The 26,773-nt window shown below is 36.2% G+C and overlaps 2 protein-coding genes across 5 annotated transcripts in view; one reads left to right on the top strand and one right to left on the bottom strand.

Annotated features, from left to right (window-relative positions):
* LOC142355851 (nephrin-like) overlaps positions 1-16,467 on the top strand; it is a 49,265-nt gene extending 32,798 nt beyond the window's left edge. For 3 of the 4 annotated variants that reach the window (XM_075407890.1, XM_075407897.1, XM_075407906.1), the window contains 8 exons: positions 2,697-3,029; positions 3,407-3,541; positions 5,770-5,814; positions 8,024-8,077; positions 9,084-9,192; positions 12,227-12,453; positions 15,228-15,468; positions 16,023-16,467. In XM_075407890.1, the coding sequence (XP_075264005.1) occupies positions 2,697-3,029; positions 3,407-3,541; positions 5,770-5,814; positions 8,024-8,077; positions 9,084-9,192; positions 12,227-12,453; positions 15,228-15,468; positions 16,023-16,179 (1,301 nt within the window). In that variant the 3' untranslated portion in view covers positions 16,180-16,467. The remainder of the gene's footprint in view (positions 1-2,696; positions 3,030-3,406; positions 3,542-5,769; positions 5,815-8,023; positions 8,078-9,083; positions 9,193-12,226; positions 12,454-15,227; positions 15,469-16,022) is intronic. The other variant, XM_075407903.1, reaches the window with a different exon arrangement.
* Positions 16,378-17,596, bottom strand: LOC142355887 (putative serine/threonine-protein kinase drkC). Its single transcript, XM_075407910.1, has one exon. It carries the CDS (start codon positions 17,554-17,556, stop codon positions 16,510-16,512), a length of 1,047 nt encoding a protein of 348 aa, XP_075264025.1. The 5' UTR covers positions 17,557-17,596; the 3' UTR covers positions 16,378-16,509.
* Positions 17,597-26,773: the final 9,177 nt, after the last annotated feature.

Genomic DNA, 26,773 nt, shown 5'->3' with positions numbered 1-26,773 from the left:
CAGTGGACGGAGTGTTGCATCTCAACGAATACACCAATTTAGGTGCACCCAAACAGCTACGCAAAATTCCAAGAGCGCACTGAGGGTCCTCTATATAGCCTAGATCGTCTAACACCTCGAGTTTTTTAACCCTTTTTTCTAAACAAGACACAACAAAAGTGGGTGATCCGATTGCTGCGCCCAAGATTTCGATTCCTGATTGGCTGTTTCTCTTTATCCTGCTATCAACAGCATTAAAACAGGCGGTGGACCACAGCCCGCACTTGTCTCTTCTGAGTTCAAGGCCACACTTGTTGCCATGAGTTGCTAAAATTTCTAATGATTCACATTGCTCTTCTTCCGTACCTGCTATAATTCCATCAATGTACCAAGAATTCTGCATAAGATTTGGTAACTTATCGTCGAGTTCTTTGATAATGGGCCAAAGTCCTAAAGAAAATAGTAAGGGCCCCAGCGGGTCTCCTTGTTGGACTCCTGATTGACTTTGAATATGAGTTGCAATAAAAAGCTTGCTATGCTGAGATTCAATAAAGTAGTTTGAAACACGCGAAATTGAAGCACTAAATTTTTCAATTAATTGACGCAGTTCGCTGTTTAGATAAAGTCCTCAAGATTTTCTAAAGAAAATTTGCCGTTGAAACTTATCAAACAATAAAGCTTATCAATTTTTAACTAAACTTGAGCTTACTGCAGACTTATTTTAACAAATTTTTAATGAAAGTCAATCGTTTTCCACTTTATTGTGACAAAGAATTCTGGAGCATGTCAACTAATGAGTTAATCTTAAATTGTTAGCATTAAGATTATGAGCTGTCTAAAAGATACGCAAATTATTCAAAAAGATACTCAATTGTGTACTCCCTTATCTGAAAGTGAAGTCAGTGGCTATTTTTAATATTGGGGTATATTTTGAAAACTTAGCAGATATTATACTTTTTCAGTAACCATTAACCGCACTGCTATAATTTTGCTGCTATAGTCATCATTGTTTTTTTTAAGTCACCCTTACTTTTATAGTAATGTGTGCCAAATTTAAACGGTATCTCAAATGCAGCTTAGCCATCAGTCAGCTTCAGTCGCCTTTTATTTGGACGGCTTTCAATTACTCTCAAACGAAGTTTGTACCAATTATAATAGTCTTGCGATCCTTTTAACTGTTTTTCGTTTAATCGTTAGCGATTAACATTTTGGTAGCGAAAACGTGCTAAACAGGTAAAGCCCGGAGGGCTTTTAAAGCTTTAATAGTTCCCCTCCAATTCCACAACCGCAAGTTTCATCCCCCCCCCAAAAAAAACCTCCACCCACTGCCCTCCCTCAAACAATTCCCCTACCCCCCGCGCTCCCCAAAGTAACTAATATATCCCTTTTCTACTTCCTCTCTTTAAGCTAAAGTTAGCTCACCATTCGTTTGAGAGCAAGTCACTAGACGTTAGTCTGTTATGTTTATAATTATCAATATTATAAGGTTGTATTTTATTCACCTCATAACAGTTCTTTTGCTACTATTATTCAGGAGTGTTTAAATCTGTTGATTTCCCTGCAAAAATCTGCAAAACATGTACCCACGGAATTTGACAAGTTTTTATTTAACAAGTTTTTTATCTATGTTTTAAGGTCTATAGTTTTGATTCCGGGCAATTTTGTTATCGAGCATGCTTGTTGTTTGGAGTCATCATTAAATATTCTCGAATCTTTCGGACTTTTGGCATGATCAGATTTTTTTGTTTTAAAAAGTATTTGAACATTCTATTTCAAAGTTACGAACAGGCCAGATGGTAGCCTTAAAATAGTGATAATGATAATGGAAATAAATTTGTTGCTCATTGTTTTAAATTTTACGGAATGGATGCAAGTTCGTATGCCCCCCCCCCCCCCCCCCGCAGGCGCACTAGCTATTTTTTACATAGTAACGTGCTATATAACAACATATAATTTGTAGCTGGGGGCCAAAACAGAATAGATCCCATTTTTGAATGGATGGACCTTTGCATAACTGGACAGCTAGTATCTTTTTCAATAAAACTATTAGTTGTATTTGGTGTTTGATTTTTGACGTATATTTTAGATATAGAGGAGTTGAAACTGCTTTAGCTTTAACTGCTGATTTTTTTTAATTTCTGCTCCCTTGACAGGACCACTTGGTACGTATGAATTGGTGTTAGAATTGCTGGAAAATGATTTTGTATTAAAAATTCTTTTTCCGTTCCCAAAATCCAACCGCTTTTCTGTTTTAGATTTTTTCTCTTTTGTTTTCTGTATATTTAGTTATGGGACTTATATACTTCAATAAAGCAAAAGTTTATGAGTTTTTGCGGTCATTTTCCAGATAATTTCATTTTACAGATGTGCGTTATTTATTAGCTAGTTTGGCTTTTTACGAGCAAAACTTTCATTAATACTAAAGATTAAACCAACAATCCAACAACACTGCTGTCTATTAGGTATACTGTAAAATAGTGGGCAATATTGGTGGACAGTTGTCGTAATCTTTAGTATTAATAAAAACATCTATTTTTCATTAGTCAGCTAAATATGCGATCGCAAAGACACGCAACTTGTAAATTAAACCCATCAGCCAGTTCAGTTGAGTAAATCCGTGGCCAAGTTCTGGCAGCTCTCAGACCTTTTGCAGCAGTTTAAACGTTATAAATTATTATCGCTTAAAGAAATAGTTATGACAAAGTTTAATTTTTCAGGAGCTCCTGAGAAACCCAGAAAGTTTGTCATCCAGGAAACCTCCGACAACTCCCAGACATTCAAATGGACCCAGGGTTTTAACGGAGGATACCCTCAGACGTTCGAGATCCTCTATCAAGTTCTCGGGAAGGAAAACGAAGGCTGGAAAATAGCAACTGTAACTACAAACTGTAAAGATAGCAACGACTGTAACTATACCGTTGGAAGGTTGGCTTCGGCTACTACTTATACATTCAAAGTGTGTGCTCAAAATAAAGTGGGACCCGCAAATAGAGACGATGCATGTTCTGAGATCATTCAGGCAACAACCTACGCCGCAACACCTGTTCCGGGTAAACTTTCAATCTCATTTCGATTGTTTTATTCAAAACATTGTTACTGAACATTGATATGAACATTTTGATATACTTTGCTATATATTTTGATATAAATGGCTGAAAATGGAAACGATTTTAAGAATAAGAGAAAAATAAGTTTTTGTTTTGTGCCATTTTCACGCTTTTTCTTTAAAAAATATTTTCTCTGATATATTTGTCTCTCATTTTCACAAAATTTTAGGTTTCGCAGTTCTCATAATCTTTTGGCTTTCATTAGGCAATCATTCCTTAGACAAATTTACAGTTCTTTGTGAAGAAAAGTAAATATTTTTTTTTATTTTTCTCAATAAAGAGACCTCGTTCATAGATGTTGATGGCTGTTTGTGTTTCAGCGCACAAGAGTTTCAGAGAGATGCCGTTTTGGTTGATGATAGCGTTGCCGGCTCTCACTGGTCTATTTATAGTGACCAACTTGATATTCCTCGCGCTCTACTGCAGAAAACGATTCTTCAAAAAGAGCAAAGGAGGTCAGTGAAAAGTTTAGATCTATTCTATACGCCCTTTTACGCCCCAGGCGCATGTGTTATTATTTAACGTCAAAGTTAATTAGAGAGAACAGTAATTGGTATTAGTATTAATGCTTGTAGCCTTGCTTAACTTTAGGAGCTGAGTTCTGTGTAAGTGTATTACCTAACCTAAAGTGTACAAAAGGTTAGAACGCTTTTGTACACTTTGAATAAAGGCTGTCAGTTTTTTTACCTTCTCTTCTTTTGAGTTTTTCAATCCCACTTGACATCAAAGGTTTCGACGGCGGCTGTTTGCTGGCAATTTGACGGCTTTGTTATATATACTTGCAAAACATGTCGGTTAGATATAATGGCAGTCTTTTACTGACTAAACGAAGAACTAGACCAAGAAAAGACTAGGATTGGTTTTGAAAATCTATTTAGAAAAAACTACGATCGAAAAACAGTTTAAAAAATTTCAAAGTCAAATTGCCGCATGTAAAAAAAACCACTATTGAGAAAACGATTTTTGTGCAAACGTTTTCTCACTTTACCTTGAAGTTCGAGTGAAAAATTGCACGCCACAAACCACTCCATTTTTTGCTCCACTTCCTGCTTCGGGGGTGTAGGATATTACGCGAAATCTTGATTAGGCAAAAAGAATTTTTGTAGCCATAAGCAAAAATTCTGAACTAAAGTTTTGTGGAAATTTGGCAAATACCAATTGAAACGCTTCAAGGAGGTACTGCAATATCTTCTTGATATTATGATATAATTAAGTAAGTATGACAGTTAAATTCTAGAAATATAGCTTGCGAACAATCAAAAATAGACCAGAATTTTTGAATTTTGAACACTTTCACGAAGTAGGTTAAGCCCAACACCCCCCCCATTTCTGTGCATTTTTTAAACCGGTAGTTCTAAATTATCTACGTTTCAGGTATTAATAAGTAGTTTAAATATTCAACATTTTTTCCTGTTACCTTTTTAAAAATCAAAATCATGGGCTTTTATGACACTGAGTAGAAAGAGACGCAAAACTTTGAAAACAATGATACATTTTTAAGTACTATTAAAAACTCGTTTGCATGTAACTACGGCTGTTAGGGGCACTTGACAACTTTATGGCATCGGGTGGATTTTGAAGTACCTTATTTAAGTGCTTTATTTGCTATACACCTAATTTCCAGAATAATTTAGCTCAAAATTTTCGCCTAATGGCTACGAAAATTTCGTTCGCCTAATCAAGTTTTCGCCTTACATCCCAGACCCCACCCCCTGCTTCGACTTGATCTACATCACTACTCATATTGAACTTCAAAAATCATAAAAACGTGAGAGGGACTTAAAAAACATAGCCCGAAGAATTCCGGAAACAACTCAAAGAGCCATTTCTGTCGAAAAATCTACTCTAAAAAACATAACTGAAGTCGATTTATGAAATATTAAGCTCTTAGGAACAACTTGAACTAAAAAAATTAATAAAATTTGTTCATATGATAAGGGAAAATAAAGCCAAAGAAAATCCTTTTCAGTGAAAAAGATCTTTGAAACGCTCGCAAAACTATGCTACTTATAACCGACTAGGAAACTTGTCTAAGCTGTATAACATACGGTACCCTGATACTGGCGTAGTGATTCTGAATATACAAAGTTGTGAGTATGGTTGTATAATACGGTACTTGGTAAGGGCGCTTTTTATTTTGTTAGCAAGATGCCCTGATTCCGAATTCTAATCATGACTAATCTAATCAATAACTTGGCCATTGAACCCAGGTGTTGGTGCGCATGATAGCACTCATCAATTTGATATATGCTTCAAAAGTCAGATTATTGAATTAGATTATCACGATGTTACTTCCAACTGCTACCATTTGCTTAATTTTCCCACCATTTAAGAAAAATTCCCCCAAGAAGTGATTTTAAAGAAGTTCTTAAACATTCATGCCTCATTGATAATCTTTTTTAAATACTTTTATCATTCAACTGATCTTCCGTGTTTGTTGTTTACATGTGGGATTCTTTAATTTTGTTTCCGTTGTCCGAAACTCACCTCCCCTTCCCCCCATTTTTATAAATGAGCGTGAAAAACCTGAGGAAAAGAACAATTTCAAGCTCTTAAATCTTAGTCTGATTTGTAATCCTTCTCCCCTTTTATAGTTCAAATGTTCTTCAGGTTTTTATTGTTTACATGCGGAACTATATTTGTTTGTTTGCCATGGGAGTGATTGTGTCTGTATTTGTTTCAGATGAAAGACCCTTTTCCATATCTACACAGAGCAGCAGTCGAGCAGGTGAGCAACAAAAAAAAACAAATTCACACTTTGTTCAGCCCCATTTTGCAACCCCTCCTAATTGCACCTCCACTTTTGGCGCCCTTTAATCTTCCCAATCTCTCCCATTTAGTTAGATAACCAGACTATTGGGTAGTTGATCATGCATGCCCACATCACTGTTGGGTAAAGTTACGCGGTGCATTAATTATGAGTATTGATTTTACCCCAGAGGTATTTTTAAGTTGTTCGCACGTGTGGTTTTAATTCACTCAATCGCTGGTATTTGATTTGTTTTGCCAAAACAAATTTGCATTGCTATCTTGAGGAAACTAAATTTAGTATTAAATCAATTTTTTGCATGCAGCCAAAATGGACAATTGTTTGCTGCATTTTTTTCCTGGCTCTTCATTTTACATTAACTATACGGGATTGGAAAACTTTTGAGAATAAACAAAACAGTGAAGTTCCAAACAAGAGCCAAGAGTTTTCTGTTATCTACAGATAAGAAAAATTTAATAAAAAATAATTAAACCATTTTTTGGGTCATTCGATTTTTTTTCCTACAAAAGTTGAACAAATGTTCCAAAAGTGCACAATTGATGAGCAAAACAACTAGTTAAATTTCAAATCTCAACTTCGCTAAAGTTCTGAAACAGACTCTTACTTCTTGCCCGGAAGCATGAGAAAATGGGTGGTTGCTTATTTGAAAGACCAACAAAAATTTTCTTTTGAATTTGAAACTTTTTAAAGACGACTTATTGAAAGTCCATCTTGTTTGACTTTTCTCCATGTGTGTACGCTTATCAGCTTTTGTATCTGTTTGAAAAATCTCTCAAATTGAATTTGCGATTTTTTGCTACCCTAAATGTTGTATTAAAATAACCGAAAAATGTGGGACCATATTTTGGCCAGCTGTCATTGCAATGTTGCTTAAAATATTGCTCAAAAGAGGTAGTTCAGATTGCACAAAAGATGCAAAGTTTTGGTTACTTTTATACAAATTGCTTTTACAGAAACAAGCAAATATAAGCTTGAATCTCTCAAAGGCATAACTTACAGTTATCTTGATATAAAAAACCATAAATTAAATAGCCACGAAGCTTTAGCGCAGGCCAATATTAATCTTTTAGTTTCTTGTTTAATTTGTCGCCTGTATTGATTTTTGTTGCAATCAAATTAATGTGACGTTCTTTTAAATCTTCAATATGGAACAATCGTTTGAATTTTTAAAATGATACGTCGTACAAACTTATGAAACTATGAAACTTAAATTCAATTTAAAACATAAACTAACTACCGTCGGAAAAATTGCTCTCGAATGACAGGTGGGGCGTTTTCTTAATGGGGTAGGGTTCGAATCCTGACCTCCTGATTCCGCTTCCTTCACTTCGACAGAGGCATTAACCACTCGGCTATCAAGGCCTGCTTATCGTATCTCTAACAATCGGTTTTGTTTGAACAACAAACTTTATTTCGGTGTGAGAGCAATTGAAATCACTCACACGTTTACAAAAGACACACACGTTTACAATAATTGCTTGTTATTCGAGAGCAATTAACAACAATTAATTGAAACCCGATGAGCTGAGCCAACACATCATAATATTGGCATCTGTTATCTGAAAAACAAGAACATTCCATAATTGCATCGAAAAGAATTGAAAATCAAATTTTCATGTTTTCACCAAGCACGTCTTCTGTTTTCGGCCTCAGTAGTCTCTGCTATTGTCCGTCATTTTGCAAGCTATGCTTTGTTATTGGAAATTAAAAAAATTGCACCGAATTTTTCATTTTTTTCATGAATGAGTAGTGTTGTTTGCCTCGTCGAAAACATTTATATTTAGGAAAAATAAAACCCCCGGTAGTTGGGTATGAACATATGAACAAGCCATTGGGAAAAAAGTGGAGAAAGTTACAAGTCTAAGTTTTGCTGTCTTCGTCAAGCACAAAAATTTGGTCGTCTCTGTGTCAAAAAAAAATTGCTTTAAAAGCTCATGCTGTTGCCAATAAATGGCGTTGCTCAAATTCTTTTTGTGACCTTTCAAACTTGTTCTTATCTATTTTGGTTTAGGGCAATAATGCACATTCTAGTCTCAAATTTAGATTAATATAACTAATATAGACCAATTTAAAGAAATGTTAGCGTTATGCTTTTAACGACACATGATAATTTTAGAAACAAAATTTTTAGTTAGAATTGACTTACTTGTAGTTTGTATTATTTCAGCTTCTAACTGTGCAATGAACACTTATTCGACCTCGTATTTGTGTAACATGTATGGTACGTTTGCCCCGAATTCCACCCCACAATCACATAAAAAACACCCCCAAAAACGCTCGCTTATATCACGCATACAAATACACATGGCTTTGTTACAATAACCAATTGTGCTCAAATCATTTGATGTCATTCCATTTTTACTAACACTGTTATTCTGTGTAAACCAAAGTCTCGCCAAAATAACCTTCTCCGCCAAAATAACCTTAATTTGAACCTTTCCTCAATTTTAAAAAGGAAAATGTCTTAGCGTTTAAAGAGGTTCATGTTGCTGTGGATAAGCAAAGTAGAACAGAAATTTGTCCATCAAGACAGAAAATTTTGAAAAATTTTCATTCTTTTAGCTTTGCAAAAACTTACTACTAGTTTGTGGCTATTCTGTCAAGATGACATTTTGTGATGTTATCGCATCAATTATAAACAAGATGCAAGATTACAGTCAGACTGGCTAAAACATCTGTTTTGTATCCGATAAATGTCTCATTCATCATAATTCATCACACCACAATCACTCACTACAAGAAATTCTAAGTGATATTAGAGAAATGCTCCCTTTGTAAACAGCTAACTAGAATTTTTTAGTGTTTCAAGATCATTGTCTAAGGAGGATTATTTAAATGCAAGCATTTTTCATCCATACTTCGTCTTACATTAGAGGCTCCTATTCATGTTATAATTATGGGGGGCTATACGTTATATGACAACTAAGCGGGGGGCGGGGGGGGTATTATGGGAAAGACAGCAACAAAAATGTTTTAAATCAATTGCCTTCATTTTGAAAAAGATCATGAAACTAATCAAAAACTGTGCAGATTAAAATCATTGCAATTTTTTCATTCAGAAATTAATACCGGCAGTCTAAACGGAGGACTGGAGTTCAGCTCACAGGAACCAACTTCAAGATAATCGAGCGTGCAACTATAACACAAGTTTTCTTACGTCGTCCGCCTTGTATATAAGTCTATGTTATTATTACATAATTTTTGAAATTATTTATTTTTTGTTTCAGACCAGGCTGGTATGTTGTACCAGGACAGTGGGTATTATTTCCCAGCAGGCGGGTCAGACAGGTGGCCACCTGGGGGTGGATCAGATATCGGAGACAAAGACAGATACTTGTAAGTCACACACATGCAAGAACCTTTTAATGAGCGTACGAGCAAAGCGTGTCCAATAATGCTATCCAATGACAAAAGCCCCAAAAATCACTAATCTCCGTCTACTGTTCAACATTTTTCATTAATGGGTTCACTAGTTTCAATCCATTAATGTTACCATACGGTTGAAAGCATTTTTGATATCTGAAGCAAATAATACACCTTTAGGTTCAATTTGAAGTTTATTCGATTATTAATCTTGAGTTGTTTTTGTTAAAGATTTTTGAGTAATTTTCAGCAAAATTTGTCCGAGTTTCGCCTTTTTATGTTTTTTCCCTATTTCTTGTGCTTTTGCGCTTCTCCCTATAGCTTTTTCTTGTGCAACCTTCAATTTAAAGCTATTCTATACATTTTGTCCCTAGAAGGAGCAAGTGAAGTCTATACAGGTCGCTTCTCCCGAAAATGACAAAAATTCCACCAAAAATAAATATAAAGCGTTTTTTAGTGTTAATCAACTTCTCCGGCCAAATGTGCTTCTAACAGTTATTTAGGCTAGTATTCGAACATTTGGAATCTTTGTTGAACTTTCAAAGCAAATATTAGATTTTGTTTGAACAGTGACGTTTTCCAAAATTTTGTGTTTGACCCTTGTTAATCTAGTGGTCTTTAAAAGGTTTCGATTTGATATTTGTTGTCTGATTAATTTTGAGTAAGTTTGTTAACGAAAATTGAATAAATTTAACCAGATTTTGACCGATTTTCGTTGTTTTTCTTGGTTACTTTTTAATCTAGAACTATGTATAGTGTAAGGCTCCCAAAAAACTATACCGTGCAGTTTTTATTGAAATAAATTATCACATTTGTAATTTATCAAATAGTTTTGGTGGTTTATTTTAACTGTTGTTTAGTATGCTTTTGAAAAGAATCGGGCGGAGCACTGATCAAGTTGAAGAACTTTTCAGAGGTTTTTCCAGAAGTTGTTGTGAAGTACCGCGTTTGCATTTTGCAGGTAGTTTTAAAAAAAATGGTTTTCTTCCTTTCCTCAATTTTCTGCCTAAATACCATTTCTTACCGTTAATTTTCCAACAGTTGTTTTGCAGTCGCAACTTTTGAAGACTGCCTTGGGTGGTTCAGATTTTTTCAATTTTTGTTATCAGTTTTGGCTTTTAGCATATCAAGTTTTCTCTTTAGTTCAAAATGATTAGTGTAAGAAAATATGTTATTTTCGTTTAGTCATTAACTGGGTCAGTCCTAAGTGAATATCTGCGAGTCAGTTCCGGAGTCTTCCGGCTGTTTTTTAATTCAATTTACCTTTCGATCACGTTTTTCGTTTTACGTAAGTCATGACATTTAGGTTTGACTTGAGACTTACATCACTCGCTCTTTCAACTGAATGGATTTCAAATTCTTTTGCGCATTGAATTACGCAATGTGGTGAATAGTGCCAATTTCAATAGGGCATAATCTGAAGAAACGGGACAAACCGATAAAGCCCGTCATACAGCATTGCATTAGGTTATCGAAGTCCATTAGAACGATTGCTAGCTGACTTTGTCATTAAGCTTAACAGCTTTCAGTTTCGAAGCTGAATTAAGTATAGTTTAAAATATAACTGAAACTGCGCAACGAATTAGAACACTTATTGAATCATGGGAACAATTGCCAATTTCTATCTCTTCTGTTTTCTTTTCCAAACCCGATGACCGTCAACGGCGGCTAGTTTCCGGCAATTTACCGGCTATGTTCATGTGTTAGAAATGCAAGTGACAAAAACCACTCTATGGAAATGTTTTTATCGCGCATTTGCCTAAGTATCTTGGTAATGATTTGTCCTAAAAAAATCAAAGTTACTTAATCGTCCTCTCACCGTAGCAAAACCTCACTTTTGACTTACACACCCGATGTTAACAAAAACCGCCTGAAATTTTAGCCTTTGATCATCTGAAAACTTTAGAACATGAATAATTCTAGTTCACATTGGCCCTTTTGCCCAGCACTTGGGTGCAAGCGCCCTTCTCTCAGGGCACTAAAAGCCTCGGCCGACTAGGATTCACATAACATATGCATAGAAACGTTATCGAAAAAAATGGCTGATTATTTGATTGGATGAAAAAATGGCTGAAAAAAATTAATGATTTACCAGATTAATCTTAAAGCAGCACTCTGAGTGACAGAAAACTACTTTCCCGTGAGTTGAAGCAAAACAAAATCAATACGGCATGAAAAGCAGTTCTCCAATTTTTCCAGACCACCTATCCAAATACGCAAAACGGAGGAAATTCTCAACAAAGAACCATTTTTAGTTATTTCTGCGGAAAACAGGAGAATGAAACTGCTCTGATAAACAAAATTAGTAAGAAAAATCTATTGCAGATTTTTATCAGTGGGGGAAACGAAATTGCGAACAGCTTACAAGAATTAAGCAGATAGTGACAAACTGCAAATTCTCATCAGTACTTTTTTAAATCTGCTTGTTTAGAATACCATAAGAATCTCAACATTGCCGAAGATTTTTAGTTTTGTACGGAAAAAGCAGATGTTGTTTGAGTGACTCTTAAGACTTGAAGTTGCATTTGGTAATGTTACATAGCACTGTGATTGCTAATTAGATTGGGGCAGTAAAATTAATGCCAATTTTGAAGTTTTCATTAGCTTTGACGTGAAATTTGGAATTCAGCAACTTATGGAAATTTTACGTCTTCACACAACTATACAGATCTAATCACGGTTGATTTTTTTGGGATTGAAAATTTGGAAGCACAACTAAAAATTTAAATAAAGACCGCCAGTTGGAAACACTACAACTGAAAATAATGAAGACCATATAGTCAAGTATTTTGCTCTTAGATTAAGTAACCAAGAATGTACGACGAAACTTCAAATATATTGTGTACCCTTTCTTAGAGTACTCCTCTTAAAGGATAGCAAAGCCATTAGAAAACCATTAAAGCTATGAACTGTTATGATAGAGTTCCTTGGAGATAGTTGATTGACCTTGTAGATAGGTGGTCTAATAGACACTTAAGCCACATATATTTACCTAAAGAAATTTCAGCAACAACTACCCCCATGGCTCCCCGCCTCAGATGAACCCGATGGATCTGTTCGAGAGAGGAACTGCGGCTAGTACCCACAGCGATGACATCACGACACGCATGCACGGCGTCACCAGTGACTTCGACCCCGCGTGCAGGGTGAACCCTGGACTGGCAGCCGCGGCAGGACACCCTATGTACTTAACAGGACCTCCAGTTCCTAGAGGGTCTTCCCAATGGCCAAACGGTTAGTCGGAAAGTAATTTGATTCGGTTTTGTGAATTTAGGAGCGTTTTAAATAAAGTTGAAAACTTACAGACACAGATCATGGAAAAGTGAAATACAGGATTTTCCTTAATTTTCATATCTAACAAATAAGACCTGCTATCTATATCTCAATTACAAATTACGTCACTAATCGGACACAATCTAGAAGTTATTTTCTAAATCGTTTTGAAATACAATTTGATTTCATTGCCATTTTTATTATTGCCAGTTTGTCAAAATTAAGGTCTGAAAGTAATAAGGAGGACATTTGCTGTATTCAAGACAGTCCTTTTTAATATTTTTTCTTTTCATACATAAGCTTTGAAAACTTTCCACCCTCATATCTTAAATTTCAACGGGGAAAAACCAAATTCTAAAGCAAATAAAAGCAACTGTGACTAATTCGGCGCATTTTATGACAACTTGCAAAAAAGATTTCTCACTTCCCTGGGCTGAATTTACGCTCCAACCTTGAAAAATATAATAGAATGAAATTCGATCACTCCCTTATTGGCAGAACAAAGAACAGCAGCTAATGCACAATCGAGGTCGCATGATTCACAGTTGAATTTTTGGGGAACGTGTCATGAAAATCTTACATCAGTTTGACTTAAGCATGTACTAGAGGACCTTTATATATAAATCTGATGAAGGGTCAATTTGGATTCACATCGTGATAGTTATTGGGTTTAATGAACCCACGTCTCATAAAGCTTTGTTTTGAAAATCAGTTATTTCGGGTAATATTAACAATACAAAAATCTCCTACATTTTTGAAATCAAAACGAGAAGCAGAATTGAAGTTCAGTTGAAGTAGAATTGTATATTTTGTCAAATGGAATCAATGTTTTTTGAGAGGAATAACATTGTATTAGCAAGAAGTAAATTTTACTAGGTTGAATTGCCGATACTCCTTAAGTCGGCGGAATTAAACCTTATCAGGTGGAATCGGATTTCAAAGGTATAAGTGCTTATTTTAATAGCTTCATTTTTAATTGCTGTCAAACGGAATTCGAAGCAATTGTTCTAGTCGTGTTTGCTTGACGGATTTGACCAATTGGTCAGTTTTCTCGCTCTCAATTTCTTGAACTTCGCATCTAAATTTCTCTTCCCTAATTCTGAAACAAATTGGCAGTGGTTTACTGAAAAAAATGTCAGTGCAAGGGCAGTACTCCCGACAAGTACGTTGCTTTTAGGAGAAAAATCATAAGTTCAGTTGGTACGTTTTTTTTTCTAAAAGGTTAATTAATAGCCGCCCTCATCTTCTCAGCCGGCTATTATAGCGCTCCTATTTTTTTTTACAATTCAAAGAATTTGAATTGTGTTGGGGCGCTGTCTTTTTTTTTGAATTGTATTGGGGCGCTGTCTTTTTTTTAAGATCTGTTCACACATTTTCATGATTTTTGAAGTCAATTTGAGTAGTGATTTTGGTCACGCCGAAACAAGAAATGGAGCGAAAAAGCGAGTGGTTTTGCGGCGTGAATTTTTTTCGCTCTAATTTTAAAGTAGAGTGCGAAAATGGCGTTTGAACAAAAATTCGGTTTCTCGGTAGTGGTTTTTTGTTCACATGCGGCAATTTCACTCTGATTTTTAATGTTTTTTTCGATTTTTTGGATCGAATTTTCTAAATGATTTTCCCAATCCATTCACAGCTCATTCTAGGCCTAGTTTTTTGTTTGAATTAAATTTTCATTTCTCGCTAGTGGTTTCTTTGTTCACATGCGGCATTTTGACATTGATTTTTTGTTTTTTTTTCTTATTTTTTGATCTGATTTTTTTAAAATGGTTTTCTCAATTCACTCATAGTCCATTCTAGGTCTAGTTTTTCTGTTTAGTCAATGAAAATTCTTTGAATTGTACATCAGGACTTGTCCTGCTATGTTTTTTACTTCGTCGAATAAAAAAAATGTTTCGCTTTACCTCATTTTGCCGACTTTTCAACATTTTGCGTGAAATCTTTTTGACTTCTCTAAGTTTCTCTCTTCTCTCATTCTGCTAAAAGTGATTTTGAACATCAGTTGCTCAGCAAAGCAATTCAAAATGAACAGAGTCAGTATAAAAAAATTAAGTCAGAAATAGAAACGGGATAAACCCATAAAGCCCAATTTTAGATGCCCGCTATTTGAACATCGTTCCTATAAGTATTAGTTACCTCTCTCTAATGCTTATTGTTATTGATAGTAGCCCCTGTAGCCTCTCTCTAAGAAACAGAAGTATGTTGAACTACGAAATGCCATCAAAATAAATCGGACTTAAAAAAATGTTTTTGTACAAAAATATTTTTTTTCAATATCTTCTGTTATTTCAATCCCAATCATGCTAATTGGAGTCAACGGCGGCTATTTTCCGGCAATCTGCCGGGTATGTTTAAAAGAAAGCCCCTCCCTTAAAAGGGTAGTCGGTCAACTCCGGGGCGGCAAGTCAACTCATGTATATCTATAAATGCGAACAGTAGTCAAAAACATAAAGCATCAAAAGCAAAGGCGAGAGAGACAAGCAGCAGTATTATGAACAATACAAATATGAAAAATAGCAATCAATATATAAGTGATTTTGAATAAAAATTTGAAATAAATTTATAAAGATTTACTAGCTGCCCTGCCTCTACAATGGTTCCGATGGACGCTTCTACTGCAGGGCGCCGGCGCATAGAGCGTGCGCCACGCAGGCAGAGTATGGAGCTACGAAAAAGCGCAAAACCTAACTTTTGAAGTTTTATTTTGAAGATTTAAAGGCTGCAGTTTTTAATTTTAGGTGGAATCGCAGGACTGCGCAGTCCTTCTCAATTCGACAACTCTCCACTTTCGCTTCCACCTCATCAACAACAGGTGAACAATGAGGAGCTGTACAAGCACCAGATCAGACAGAAAAGTCGCCAGGGTACCAGACACGGGGACAGCTACTTCTCCGGAGAGTCTAGGTCCAGCACTCCTGTCCAGGCAGCTCCTCTTTTGGCCACACACCACGCAACCGAACAGCAAAACCCACTCAGCAGGTTAGTTTATGCTCAGTCTTTCATATACAAGCTCATTTTAGTCAAGTTGCAATTATATACAGGAAACGCACATGAAAACACCAACGCAATAATTATTTTTACCGCGCATTTGTCAATTTTTTTGCCCTCCTATGTCTAATTCTGCTTACCCTACTTAGTCGCCTACAAGCACTAGTAAAATCTCACCTTGTCTCTTTCTCAAGGGTCGAGAAAAGCGCTTAATTTTTTTTTCCTTTTAGTCCCTCGGGCGACTAACATTTATGTTGTAACATAAACAGTAATGTAGTGGTAATAGCATAGTTCAGGTTTCAAGATTTCTGGCACTCAGATTGGCTAACTTCAATTGCTGGATGATTTGATCTTCTGTACTGAAATGCAGCTACACAATAAGGTCCATGTACAAGAACTTACCACGGCTCTACCGGCGTCCTCTGTTTGAAGATTAGTTCTAGATCGGGAAAATTTTTTACTTAAGATACAATTATTTACGCATATGGGGAGTGTTTGACATCGCAAATTTGAATTTAAAAATTTACTGTAAATGGTCACTTTAGATACGACTCGCTAGCTGAGTCACACCAAGAGAGCGTTTCCGACTGTACCAACTTCGAGTCCGAGCGGGGCAGGGGTTCAGGGTGCAACTTGACAGTCAATTCCGGCCTCTCGAATAACCAAGAGCACCAAAGCAGTCTTTACTCTAAGAAGCTCTGAATGTCACCAGAAATTTGCATTTATTCAACATGACATATGCTGAATAATCGACACTATTATTTGTATGCAACTCATCAAACAAGCGAGGTTTGGATATCTTAGTAACCAAAATGGACCTATCTTCTGCATCGGATTATAACACATACTCAGCTACATCATTTTATCTTCACTGATGCAATTCTAACCTACTTGGTAAAAAAGAATTGAATGAAATTTATTTGTATTTTGTAAATTAATCAATCTACTGAATTTTGTCTTTCCTTTCCAATAAATGTTTCAATCATCAAATTTGAAGTTTTCCTTAAGCTTCAAACGTTTGAGATATGTAGTTCAAATTCTATGTACAAGCTCTTGAAAAGTAGGCCGCTGTGTGTAGTCTTGCTTCCAGCACTCGGCGATCAAGTTAGCGAAATTGCTGGTTACTTTATGCATAGAAATAATTGGACGCTCACCAGATTTAATCTTGTCGATAATTACTCCAGGTTTCAGTTTCCCAAAAAATTCAGTACCATGTGACACACAGTATACCATCACGCCAAACATATACACATCTGATTGTAGGTAAAATGGATAAATATGTTCACATCTTTGATTTTGGCTGGTGCCCGTTCTATATGCAAAGTCCCTGTTATGCTGTGACGTACTAACTTGCATGTTGCTGAACGCTCCTTCAACTTGCACCATATTAGGGTGGTTGCAGTTTTGACAACGACATTCTAAAGATTCGGGAGGGTTTAGTTTTACAGGACCGCGAGGAACTTTCTTCTCGGAGTTTACTGTTTTTGCAAGTCCGAAATCGGCCACTTTAGCGCACCACGTATTTCCAATTCTCTTTAGCAGAATGTTATCGGCTTTTAAATCACGGTGCATAATTCCAGCTTGGTGCAAAAAGTTCATTCCTTTACATGTATCAGATAAAATTTTTTGATATGTTCCGTCAGGAAAGCTTTGATTATGGGCGATACAGTAAGACCTGCTTAATTTGTCGAGATCAGTATCACACAATTCAGTTAGTTCGTAAAATTCGACCGAACTGAAAGCAACCCCGATGAAGTGCAGTATATTATTGTGCTGGGTAATCGAATTAAAAATATCTATATAGTAAACTAAATCATTCGGATGCTTTCTTGTACGTTTATCTTGTCCAAACACGTCAATTGTTTTTGCAGCAATTTTCGCTTCTTTTAACTGCGAGTAAGTTGCTTCGTAAACAATGCTCCGACTTCCTCGTCCAATTTCATCTTCACCAGAGATGGACAAAGCGTTCAGAGGTACAATACGGACCTCAATTTCATTGAGATCTTTCAGAAGTTTGTTATACAAAGATTCTGAAGTGCGTTTTCCTGTACCAGTATACGGGCGTCTTGAATTAAACATAACCAGGTCTACAAGCAAGCTAAAATTTAAAAATGCATTAGTTAGAAAAAATGAAAAAACTAAATTAAAGAATGCCCCCCCCCCCCCAACACTGGGTGAATGAATATTGGCTGATCCGGAACCCTCACAGCGGTACCTATTCATAAAGCATTTCGTATTTTTCAAAGCTATCCATAATATGAAAATATCAAACACAAACATCCGCTGAGAGTAAAGTCAAAAGATAGACACTTTCAGAAAACAAACAATAGCAAAAGTATAGGGAGAGAGAGAACACTACATTATTGCATAGGGATAGCTGACGCTAAATATACAATAAGTTTATATGATTTATTTATGTAGACAAAGTTTTTACTTAAGTTTTACTGGCCACAGGTTATCTGAAGTCAAAACCATGCCACGTGCTAGCTTGTTCAATAGGAACTGCTGTTGATGTGGCTTTTTTCAATCGACTTTAAAATACCAGTAAATTTACGCTTGTATCTCGCAGGGGATCTTTTCTGTTTGTGTTCCCCAGTACGTTATGTGCTCCAGTTACAGAGCACGTGCCATTACATAGTAAATCATTAAGTAAACATGGCACGTGCGCCTGGGTGTGCAAATAACATGCGCCAACTAAACTGGGGGGAGGGGGGGGACAAATGGACAAGATCTAGATTTTCTATAACTTTAAAAACTCTTAATTAAAAATATGGACATAGCACAAACGTAAAAGATCCCTTGCAGGTACAATGGTAGTGCGTTCCACTTCATTAACTATTCATGGGGTGTTACAGAGCAAGATCAAACTAAGTTCAAAGAATGAATTAATAAGGAAATTATTACAGATACGAAGATGAAAGATTTTTCGGATAATAGACAGAAAGCGCGTTTTTGTGTGTTGAAGTTTTGATTATGATCCTCATTTGTGGATTTTCTTGATTGTTTTAACCAATTTCTCTAATCGGTTTGGGACTTTCTCATGGTTATTCTAATCGGCATGGGTCTCTGTAAGTTAAGCCAGCAAATAACAGGTTTACCTGCTTCATTTATCCCGTCAAGAAGAAACATTCCTTGACGTAACCCAGCGATATCCAAATCCGTGATGATTTCCATCATAATTTATGATGCTTTTGTTTTGTTTTGTTAAAATCTGTTTGACTCATGACTACAATCTGATTTGTTGCTCTTATTGCTTGTGAAATTTTCAATTGGTGGCTTCATCTACTTTACAGGCATGTTATACATTTTGTTCTCATGAGTCACTACACTGCCGCCTTCTTTAAAGAAAAATGAGTGTTTTTCTAAGTCAGAGGCTTGGTTTTAGGTTCAACTTTGAGTTCAAATAGACTTCTACATTTTCTATTCCGTATTTACCATAAATGTTCCGAGCTTCCTCGTCTTTCTAGTCTTTCCTTGCCTGCAGTATGATTTTGAAAAAAAGCCTCCCGACCACCCCTGTGAGGATAACACAGCAATGATAAAGTATTGAAATGTTTCAGAATTTTAGTGGTTGTTGCCCCTGAGGTAGGAACAAAGCTCATAAATATTTGGGGGACAACTGAATGGGCTCTCTGCGTTGATTGCTTCGAGCCTACTCTGGATGACCTTTTTTGAAGTATCTTGCGTTTTCACCATACTTCTAAGTGTTCTGATGTCTTCCTCGTCATTCTCCAGCTCCTGAGCAAAACAAACCCGCACATCTACCAGAGGAGCACATTCACTTGTTTTGGCTTCTGCTAGTTATTAGCGCCTACCAAATTCACCTTCAGCATTTCAGCTTGCCTCCCTCAGGACTCCCGTTGAGTCCCAGCGTTTAATAGTAACCTCTTCATCTCCAGAATTTAATTATGTAATCTCTGACCTTCCAACTTTAACTGCCGGAGCTCCTCTTAAAGTTGGCAGGTCAGTGATTACAAGAACAAACTCCAGAGACAAAGAAGTTTCTAGTAATCGCTGGGAATCAGCGGGAGTCGTGCAGCAGGTAACCTCAAATGCTGAAGTTTGAAGAGGCTAAAAAGGTAGCAGAAGCCAATACAACTGACTTTGTTGCTATTCTAAATGACTTTAAAGTACGAGTAAACTTACGCTTGTATTATACAGACACAGTGGTAGCGAGTACCAGTTCAAAGATACATTATTAAAAATTGATTCGAAAGACGATCAAATAGAAGAAATTACCGTATCCGTGCACTTTATGATGTTACAAAAATGGTTGGGGGTATTTAATGCGCTTTAGGCCTTGAGTTTAAAACAATGAAATATTCAAAATCAAAACTTTTTGTTAAATTGCGAAATATTTTTTTTCAGTGGGTGTTTCAGAGTTAGATCAAACTAAATTTGAGGAAGGATTTTGTAAGAATTTTTTCGCATATGCGAAGATGAAAAAGCTTTATTTGCCTAAGAGAGAGGTTGCTTGTTTTTATCAGTTGAGGTTTGGATGATGGTTTGGGCTTGTGGCCACATCAATGATTAATTTATCTTTTATTTATTTTAATTTATCTTATATTTTTACAATTTCTCTCTGTTTAAGTTTTCTGATATCTTTATCTTCATTTTCCAGCGCGCAATTTAATCACACCCGCTAATCTACCAGAACAGCATGCTCTCCTATTTTGGCTTCTGCTACGTGTTTAGCTTCAGCGAACTCCTTCTTCGGCATTTGAGTCTGCCTCCTACAGGACTCCCGTTGATTCCTAGCGTTTACTAGCAACCTGTTTGTCCCCAGAAGTTAGCCTCTGACCTTCCATGTGATCTTTGACCTTCCAACATTAACTGCCGGAGCTCCTCTTTGAGCCGAGCCACGGCAGTTAAAGCCGGAATGTCAGATACTATATGATCATTTTCTAGAGACAAATAGGTTATTGCGAGATACAAGCGTAAGTTTACTAGTATTTTCAAGTCGATTGAAAAAAGCCACATCAACAGCAGTTCCTATTGAACAAGCTAACACGTGGCGTGGTTTTGACTTCAGATAACTTGTGGCCAGTAGAACTTAAGTTAAAACTTTGTGTCTACATAAATAAATCATTTAAACTTATTGTATATTTAACGTCAGCTATCCCTATATAATAATATAGTGTTCTCTCTCTGTCCTTCTCTCCCTATACTTTCGCTACTGTTTGTTTTCAGAAATTGTCTATTTTTTACTTATATTCTCAGCGGATGTCTCTGTTTAATATCTTCATATTTTGTATAGCTTTTAAAAAATCCGAAATGCTTTATGAAGACGTAGCATTGGGAGGACTCCGCATCAGCCAATATTCATTCCCTTCTCAGCATTTGAGCATGCTTCCTGCAGAACTCCTGCTGTTTCCTAGCGTTTACCAGCAGACAGTTCGTCCCTAGAAGTTAGTCATGTAATCTCTGAAGTCCCAACATTAACTGCTGGTGCTCCTCTTTGAGCCGAACCACGGCAGTTAAAGCTGGAAGGTCAGATATTACATGATCATTTTCTCGAGAAAAATAGGATTTTGCGAGATACAAGGGTAAGTTTTCTGGTATTTTCAAGTCGATTGGAAAATACCACATCAACAGCTTTTCCTCTTCGACAAACTCGCACTTGGGGTGATTTTGACTTCAGCTAACCTGTGGCCAGTTAATGTTAATTAAAAACTTTGTGTCTGCATAAACAAACCATTTACAGTTATTATTTTTTTTGCGTCAGCTATCCCTATACAAAAATATACTGCTCTCTCTCTCTCTCTCTCTTTCTCTCCCTATACTTTCGCTACTGTTTGTTTTCAGAAAGTGTCTGTTTTTTACTTATATTCTCAGCGGATGTCTCTGTTTAATATTGTCATATTACGGGTAGCTTTGAAGAATCCGAAATAGTTTATGAAGACGTAGCATTGGGAGAGCTCCGGATCAGCAAATATTCATTCCCTTGACACCATTTGAGCATGCGTTCTGCAGGTATCCCGCTGTTTCCTAGCGTTTACTAGCAATTTCTTCGTCTCTAGTGTTTTCTCTTGTAACCTCTGAGCTACCAACTTTAACTGCCGAAGCTCCCCTTTGAGCCCAGCCATGGTAGTTAAAGCGGGAAAGTCAGACATTACATGATCATTTGCTACAGAGAAATAGGTTACTAGGAACAAGCGAGAGTCCTACAGGAGGCAGGATAAAAAGTTGAAGAAGTAGTGGGGGCAGTGAGGGAGCAGTGTAGTAAACCATAAGAACAAAATGTAAGAAATGCTTGTAAAACACGCAACAAAGACAACATTCAAAAACTTCACAAAAAATAGGGGCAACAAAAACAGATTGCAATCAAGACTAAACCGGATTTTAACAAAATAAAATGCATCCTAATGTATGATGGGAATAATCACGGCTTTGCTCCTTGACGGGATAGGTCAAGGATTGTTTGTTCTTGACGAGATTTCCAAGCAGGTAAACCAGTTATCTGTTAGTTTAACGAACAAGAACCCATGCAGTTAAATATATCCATGGGAAAATCTCTAACAGATTAGACAAAATTGGTAAAAAATAACCCAAGATAAATGATCCATTGATATGACCACAACCAATGACCTTAATCAAAACCTCATCTCAAAAAGATGAGCTGCCTTTCTCCTAAGCAATAAAAATATTTTCATGAGAATGTTCAGATAGCTAAAAGCAAGCCAGTAATCCACTAATCCTTCCTCTTCCGGAATATCTGCTCCGTTTTATCAATGAATCTTAATTTGCTCCAGACATTCGTTTTTATTCTGTATATAAGTGTTTTTTCCGCAATTGAAAAACTGAACACCTTGCGTCTACTTAGTTGTAGGCAGTATTGAAAATCTAAACTGATTACTATATAACTGCTCTTCGAGCAAGTTCAACGCACATTTTTTGCCTTTCAGGAAGGCAATTCACAGCTGACAATCTATACCTTTGTCTGCAGTAATCACAAATTTTTGTTCAACCTCTCTCAGTCTTAATTGTACCTGTACCAATAGAATTATTCTTCCTATTATTTTTTACAGCTGAGTTTTTGACTGTTAACACTAGCTTTGTGTATGGTTGCTCACTTCATGGTTTTCCTTTTTTCTAAGCCGTCCAGATCAAAAAGCGATATACTACTTCCACTCTCTCTTAGTACAACGCATCTGTTCCAATAAAGTTTGATTTCTGCGTTTCGATATTGTATTGTATTGGTAGAACACACTCTTATGACATTACAGTTCTTGGCAGTTTTCTTATTCTAATGGCAGTTTCGTTTCAAGTGTTGGGATTTTCCATATATGAAAATATTTCAAAAGTTTCTCAATATGTATCGTTCTTTTCTTGTCCACAGACTCTGCGCTTGAAGTCCTGCCTGTTATTTCTCCTAGGCGGTTCTTCTATTCAAAATATATATCTCTGTGGCCAGTTCCTGCCGTAGGAAATCGCCGCCTATCGATGATCATGCCATCTAGTTGCTGTATTCTATGACGTCTGTCTTCACCCCACCGTCCCCGAGAAATGCTTTAATCGCTCGATTGAATCCGACATTAACGCTGTTGTTATCTACTGACAATTGGTTCACCAGCTTATTGAGGGCCTCAACTAACTCCCCGCTAAGGCCACCAGCAATAAATGGCAAAAGATAGACATTTTCTGAAAATCAACAATGGTGAGAGTATATATAGAGAAAATACTATATTACTGCAGAACAAAATTGGTTGGGGGTTTCTAAAGCAATTTATGCCTTAAGTTTCAATCAATGAAAACGTTCAAATTTAAAACTTTTTTTGTTAATTTGTAAAATAAAAATTTTCAGCGGGTGTTTCACAGTTAGATCAAATTAAGTTTAAGGAAAGAATTCATAAGAAAATTTTTGCATATGCGAAGATGGAAAATTTATAGTGACTATGAGAAAGGTTGCTTGTTTTTTTGAATCGAGATTTTAGTTATGGTTTGGGCTTGTGGCCACATCAATTACTAATTCATCTTTTCTTATTTTACCACTTTCTCTCTGTTCAAGTTTTCTGATATCTTCATCGTTGTGTGCCAGCTCCCATTTTATCTAAAACCACTCATCTACCAAAACAACAGATTCCCTTGTATTGGTTTCTGCAACGTTTTTGACTTCAGCGAACTCCTTATTCAGCATTTGAGGCTGCCTCTTCCAGGACTCCCGCTGATTCCTAGCGTTTACCAGCAACCTCTTTGTCCATAGAAGTTAGCCATGTAATCTCTGACTTTCCAACATTAACTGCTGGAGCTCATCTTTGAGCCGAGCCATGGCAGTTAAAGCTGGAAAGTAAGACATTACACGATCTTTTTCTAGAGACAAAAAGGTTACTAGGAATCTGTTGGAGTCATACAGGAGGAAGGTTGAACTGTTGAAGATGTAGTGGGGACAGTGAGCGAGGCAGTGTAGAAACCCAAAAAAGCAAAATTTATGACTTGCTTGTAAAACACGAAATAAAGACAGCTTTCAAAACCTTCACATATTATAGTTGCAACGAAAACATATTGCAATCAAGACTCAACAAGATTTTAACAAAAAAAGCATAAAAATTCTGAGGGGAATAATCATGGCTTTTGTTCTTGACGCGATACGTCAATGAATTTTTGTTCTTGACGGGATTCATCAAGCAAGTAAACCTGTTGCCTGTTAGTTTAAACAACAAGGACCCTTGAAATTAAAAATAACAACGAGAAAACCCCCAACCGATTAGACAAAAATGGTAAAATCAACCCGAGATAAATTAACCATTGATATGGCCACAACCGATGACCATAATTATCATAACTTCATCTCAAAGAGACGAGCTGCCATTTTCTTAAGCAATAAAAATGTTTTTTGATATTGTACACGTGGCTAAAAAACAGCCAGTTGCCAATTCAAAATCTTGATTTGCTACTCTGTTGTAAGCGCTATTGAAATTCTAATTGATTACTATATATTTTCTCTTTACGTAACTTCCATAAACTTTATTTTGGCTTTCCGGATAAAAATTCACAGCAGACACTCTATACCTTTGTCTGCCGAAATCACAAATTTTTATTCAACCGCTTACAGTTTTAGTTGTACCTCTACCAATAGAATTACTCTTCCTATTATTTTTACTGCTGAGTTATTGCATTTTAACACTAGTTTCGTGTATGCTAGAACTATTTCTGGTTTCTGATGTTTTTTTATGTGCACCAGATCAAAAGCGGTATAATACTTCCACTGTTTATTGGTCCAACCTAACTGTGCCCATTAAATTGTTTTCTGTGTTTAAACATTTAAGTGTATTGGTAGAACACACTCTAATGACATTAGAGTTAACAGCGGTTTTTTTTTCGAAAGAATAATTTCAATTCAAGTGTTGGGTACTTCCACATAGGAATAGGAAACAGCTTCGACAAAATCTTGTTATGTGTCCTTTTTGTCCACCAGGTCAGCACTTGAAGCCCTGCCTGTCTTTTCCCTAGACATTTCATCTTTTTCAAACGAACTGTCTTTGACTAGGTCCCGGCGTTAGAAAACGCCGCCTATCGCTGAACCTACAATCTAGTAGCTGTCTTCTATCACTTTTGTCCTCATCTCACCGTCCTTAAGAATGACATTTTTATCTTCGATTGATTCTGACGGTTTTGACGCTGTTTGTATTCTACTGACAATTGGTTCAACAGTTTGAGGACACCTTCCACTAAATCCTTCGTTTGATCCCATCTAATAACCATCCTCTTCTATTCTGTTAACAGCTTCCAGATGCAACGCTCTGTACAGACGTTTTTCAATTTTTCTATGGCTTTCGCCGATTTGCTGCCTGAGATCTAACATCACCTGACTATGGTAGATTCCTTCTAGGAACATTCTGTAAAGCAGATTGTCTCTAATATCTTGTGACTCCATTGGATAAGCTTTCAAAGCCAACTGCTTTAAATCTCCCAGAAATTCGGTCAGTTTTTTTCTTGGTTGCTGTAGTCAGCAAGCTAGTGGCCCCCATAAAACGACCAGTTTTATGTTCTTGACCAGTTTTATTTCACAATAGTGTTCTTGAAAAGCGTTGACGCGGTCATTATAATTTTCTTCTTAGCATGCGGTAAAGTGCGATAGACTTTTGTAGACTGAGTGCAAAGTATTGCGGCCGTTAAACAACTTGGCGGATTGAATCTCCTTCTGTTCTTTTCCACTTTTTAAATTCCGCTGGAAACTCAAACTGTATCACATATCTCTCCAAGTCATTTGAATTTGTAAACGCTTCCGCTAACAGCATTTTTGAAGTCTATCCCGTTGCTATTTTAACGGTCCCCTACTTGAATTGTCCCGTTTTTTAGACCTTGTTTTGTTGTTTGAAGGAATGGTTTCTGTACATATTTATTGAGTTGATCATCACTGAGGTCTGTTTCTACTTTTGTATTTGGAAAAACTATAGTTATTGATATTTTTCTTGTTTAAAGATTCAATTTTTTCCCTTAATTTTATTTTACTTTGATACTTTTTGTCCTCAATTGTCTTTCTTTGAAAAACTTTTAATATAGAGTCTCCTTTTTGATGACTGTCCGGCCTAGGTTGTTATAAATTTCAAAGTACTTTCAACTGAACTCCAATTTGTCTTTTTTAATTTTTTTTAATTCTGTTTTTTTGCTTTAATTACAATCGAAACAAAATCAGGTGCTTTATTTTTCTATTTTTATTCCCTTTTTTGGTGCCTGATCGAATTAACGAATTTGTTTTTCTTTTAAAAATTAGGAATTTCACAATTAGTCAATTTCTTACTTTTTTGGTATACAAAAACAAAATTCCATTAACTGCACAATTATCCTGCAGTTTATCGTTTTGGTTCTCTTCGTTTTAACCTTTGTACTCAACACCCAGATCTCATTAAAATTTAAGCCAAAGCTAACAAAAGGACTGGAGTGATGACCACTTTTAGTTGACAATAACAGCAACAACTGTGTAAACTTTTTTCTACTCACCTGATATGTTGCACTCTTTCACCACTTTGTACTTCTCTTTTCCACAGACGAGTAAAAAAGCACCCAAATAAGAAAGATCTCACAAATGGGTACGTTGCGAAACTGATATTCGTAGAAATGTGGTACTAGTAACGTATACGATAGCAATAAAGAGTGGTTTTGGTATCTGGTTTGTTGTCCCAAATCTTGTTATTTTTCAAACTTTTAAATGATTCTCGAGTTCTCCATTGAAATTGCTTTTCATGTTTGTGTCTTCCTATTGACCAAAATTGTTAAAGTTTTTGAAAAGCTTAGTTGATTTAAAACTCTGGCGCCAGTATCGTATCCGTGCACTGTATGCTGTTACAGTTGGGCG

This window comes from Convolutriloba macropyga, chromosome 2 (assembly GCF_964194025.1).
Source record: "Convolutriloba macropyga chromosome 2, txConMacr16.3, whole genome shotgun sequence".
Taxonomy (NCBI): domain Eukaryota; kingdom Metazoa; phylum Xenacoelomorpha; order Acoela; family Convolutidae; genus Convolutriloba; species Convolutriloba macropyga.
This window is presented reverse-complemented; position numbering and strand designations above follow the sequence as displayed.

What these genes read in the sequence shown, in the direction of transcription:
- LOC142355887 (XM_075407910.1), bottom strand. Translation starts at nt 17,556, where the DNA reads ATGTTTAATTCAAGACGCCCGTATACTGGTACAGGAAAACGCACTTCA.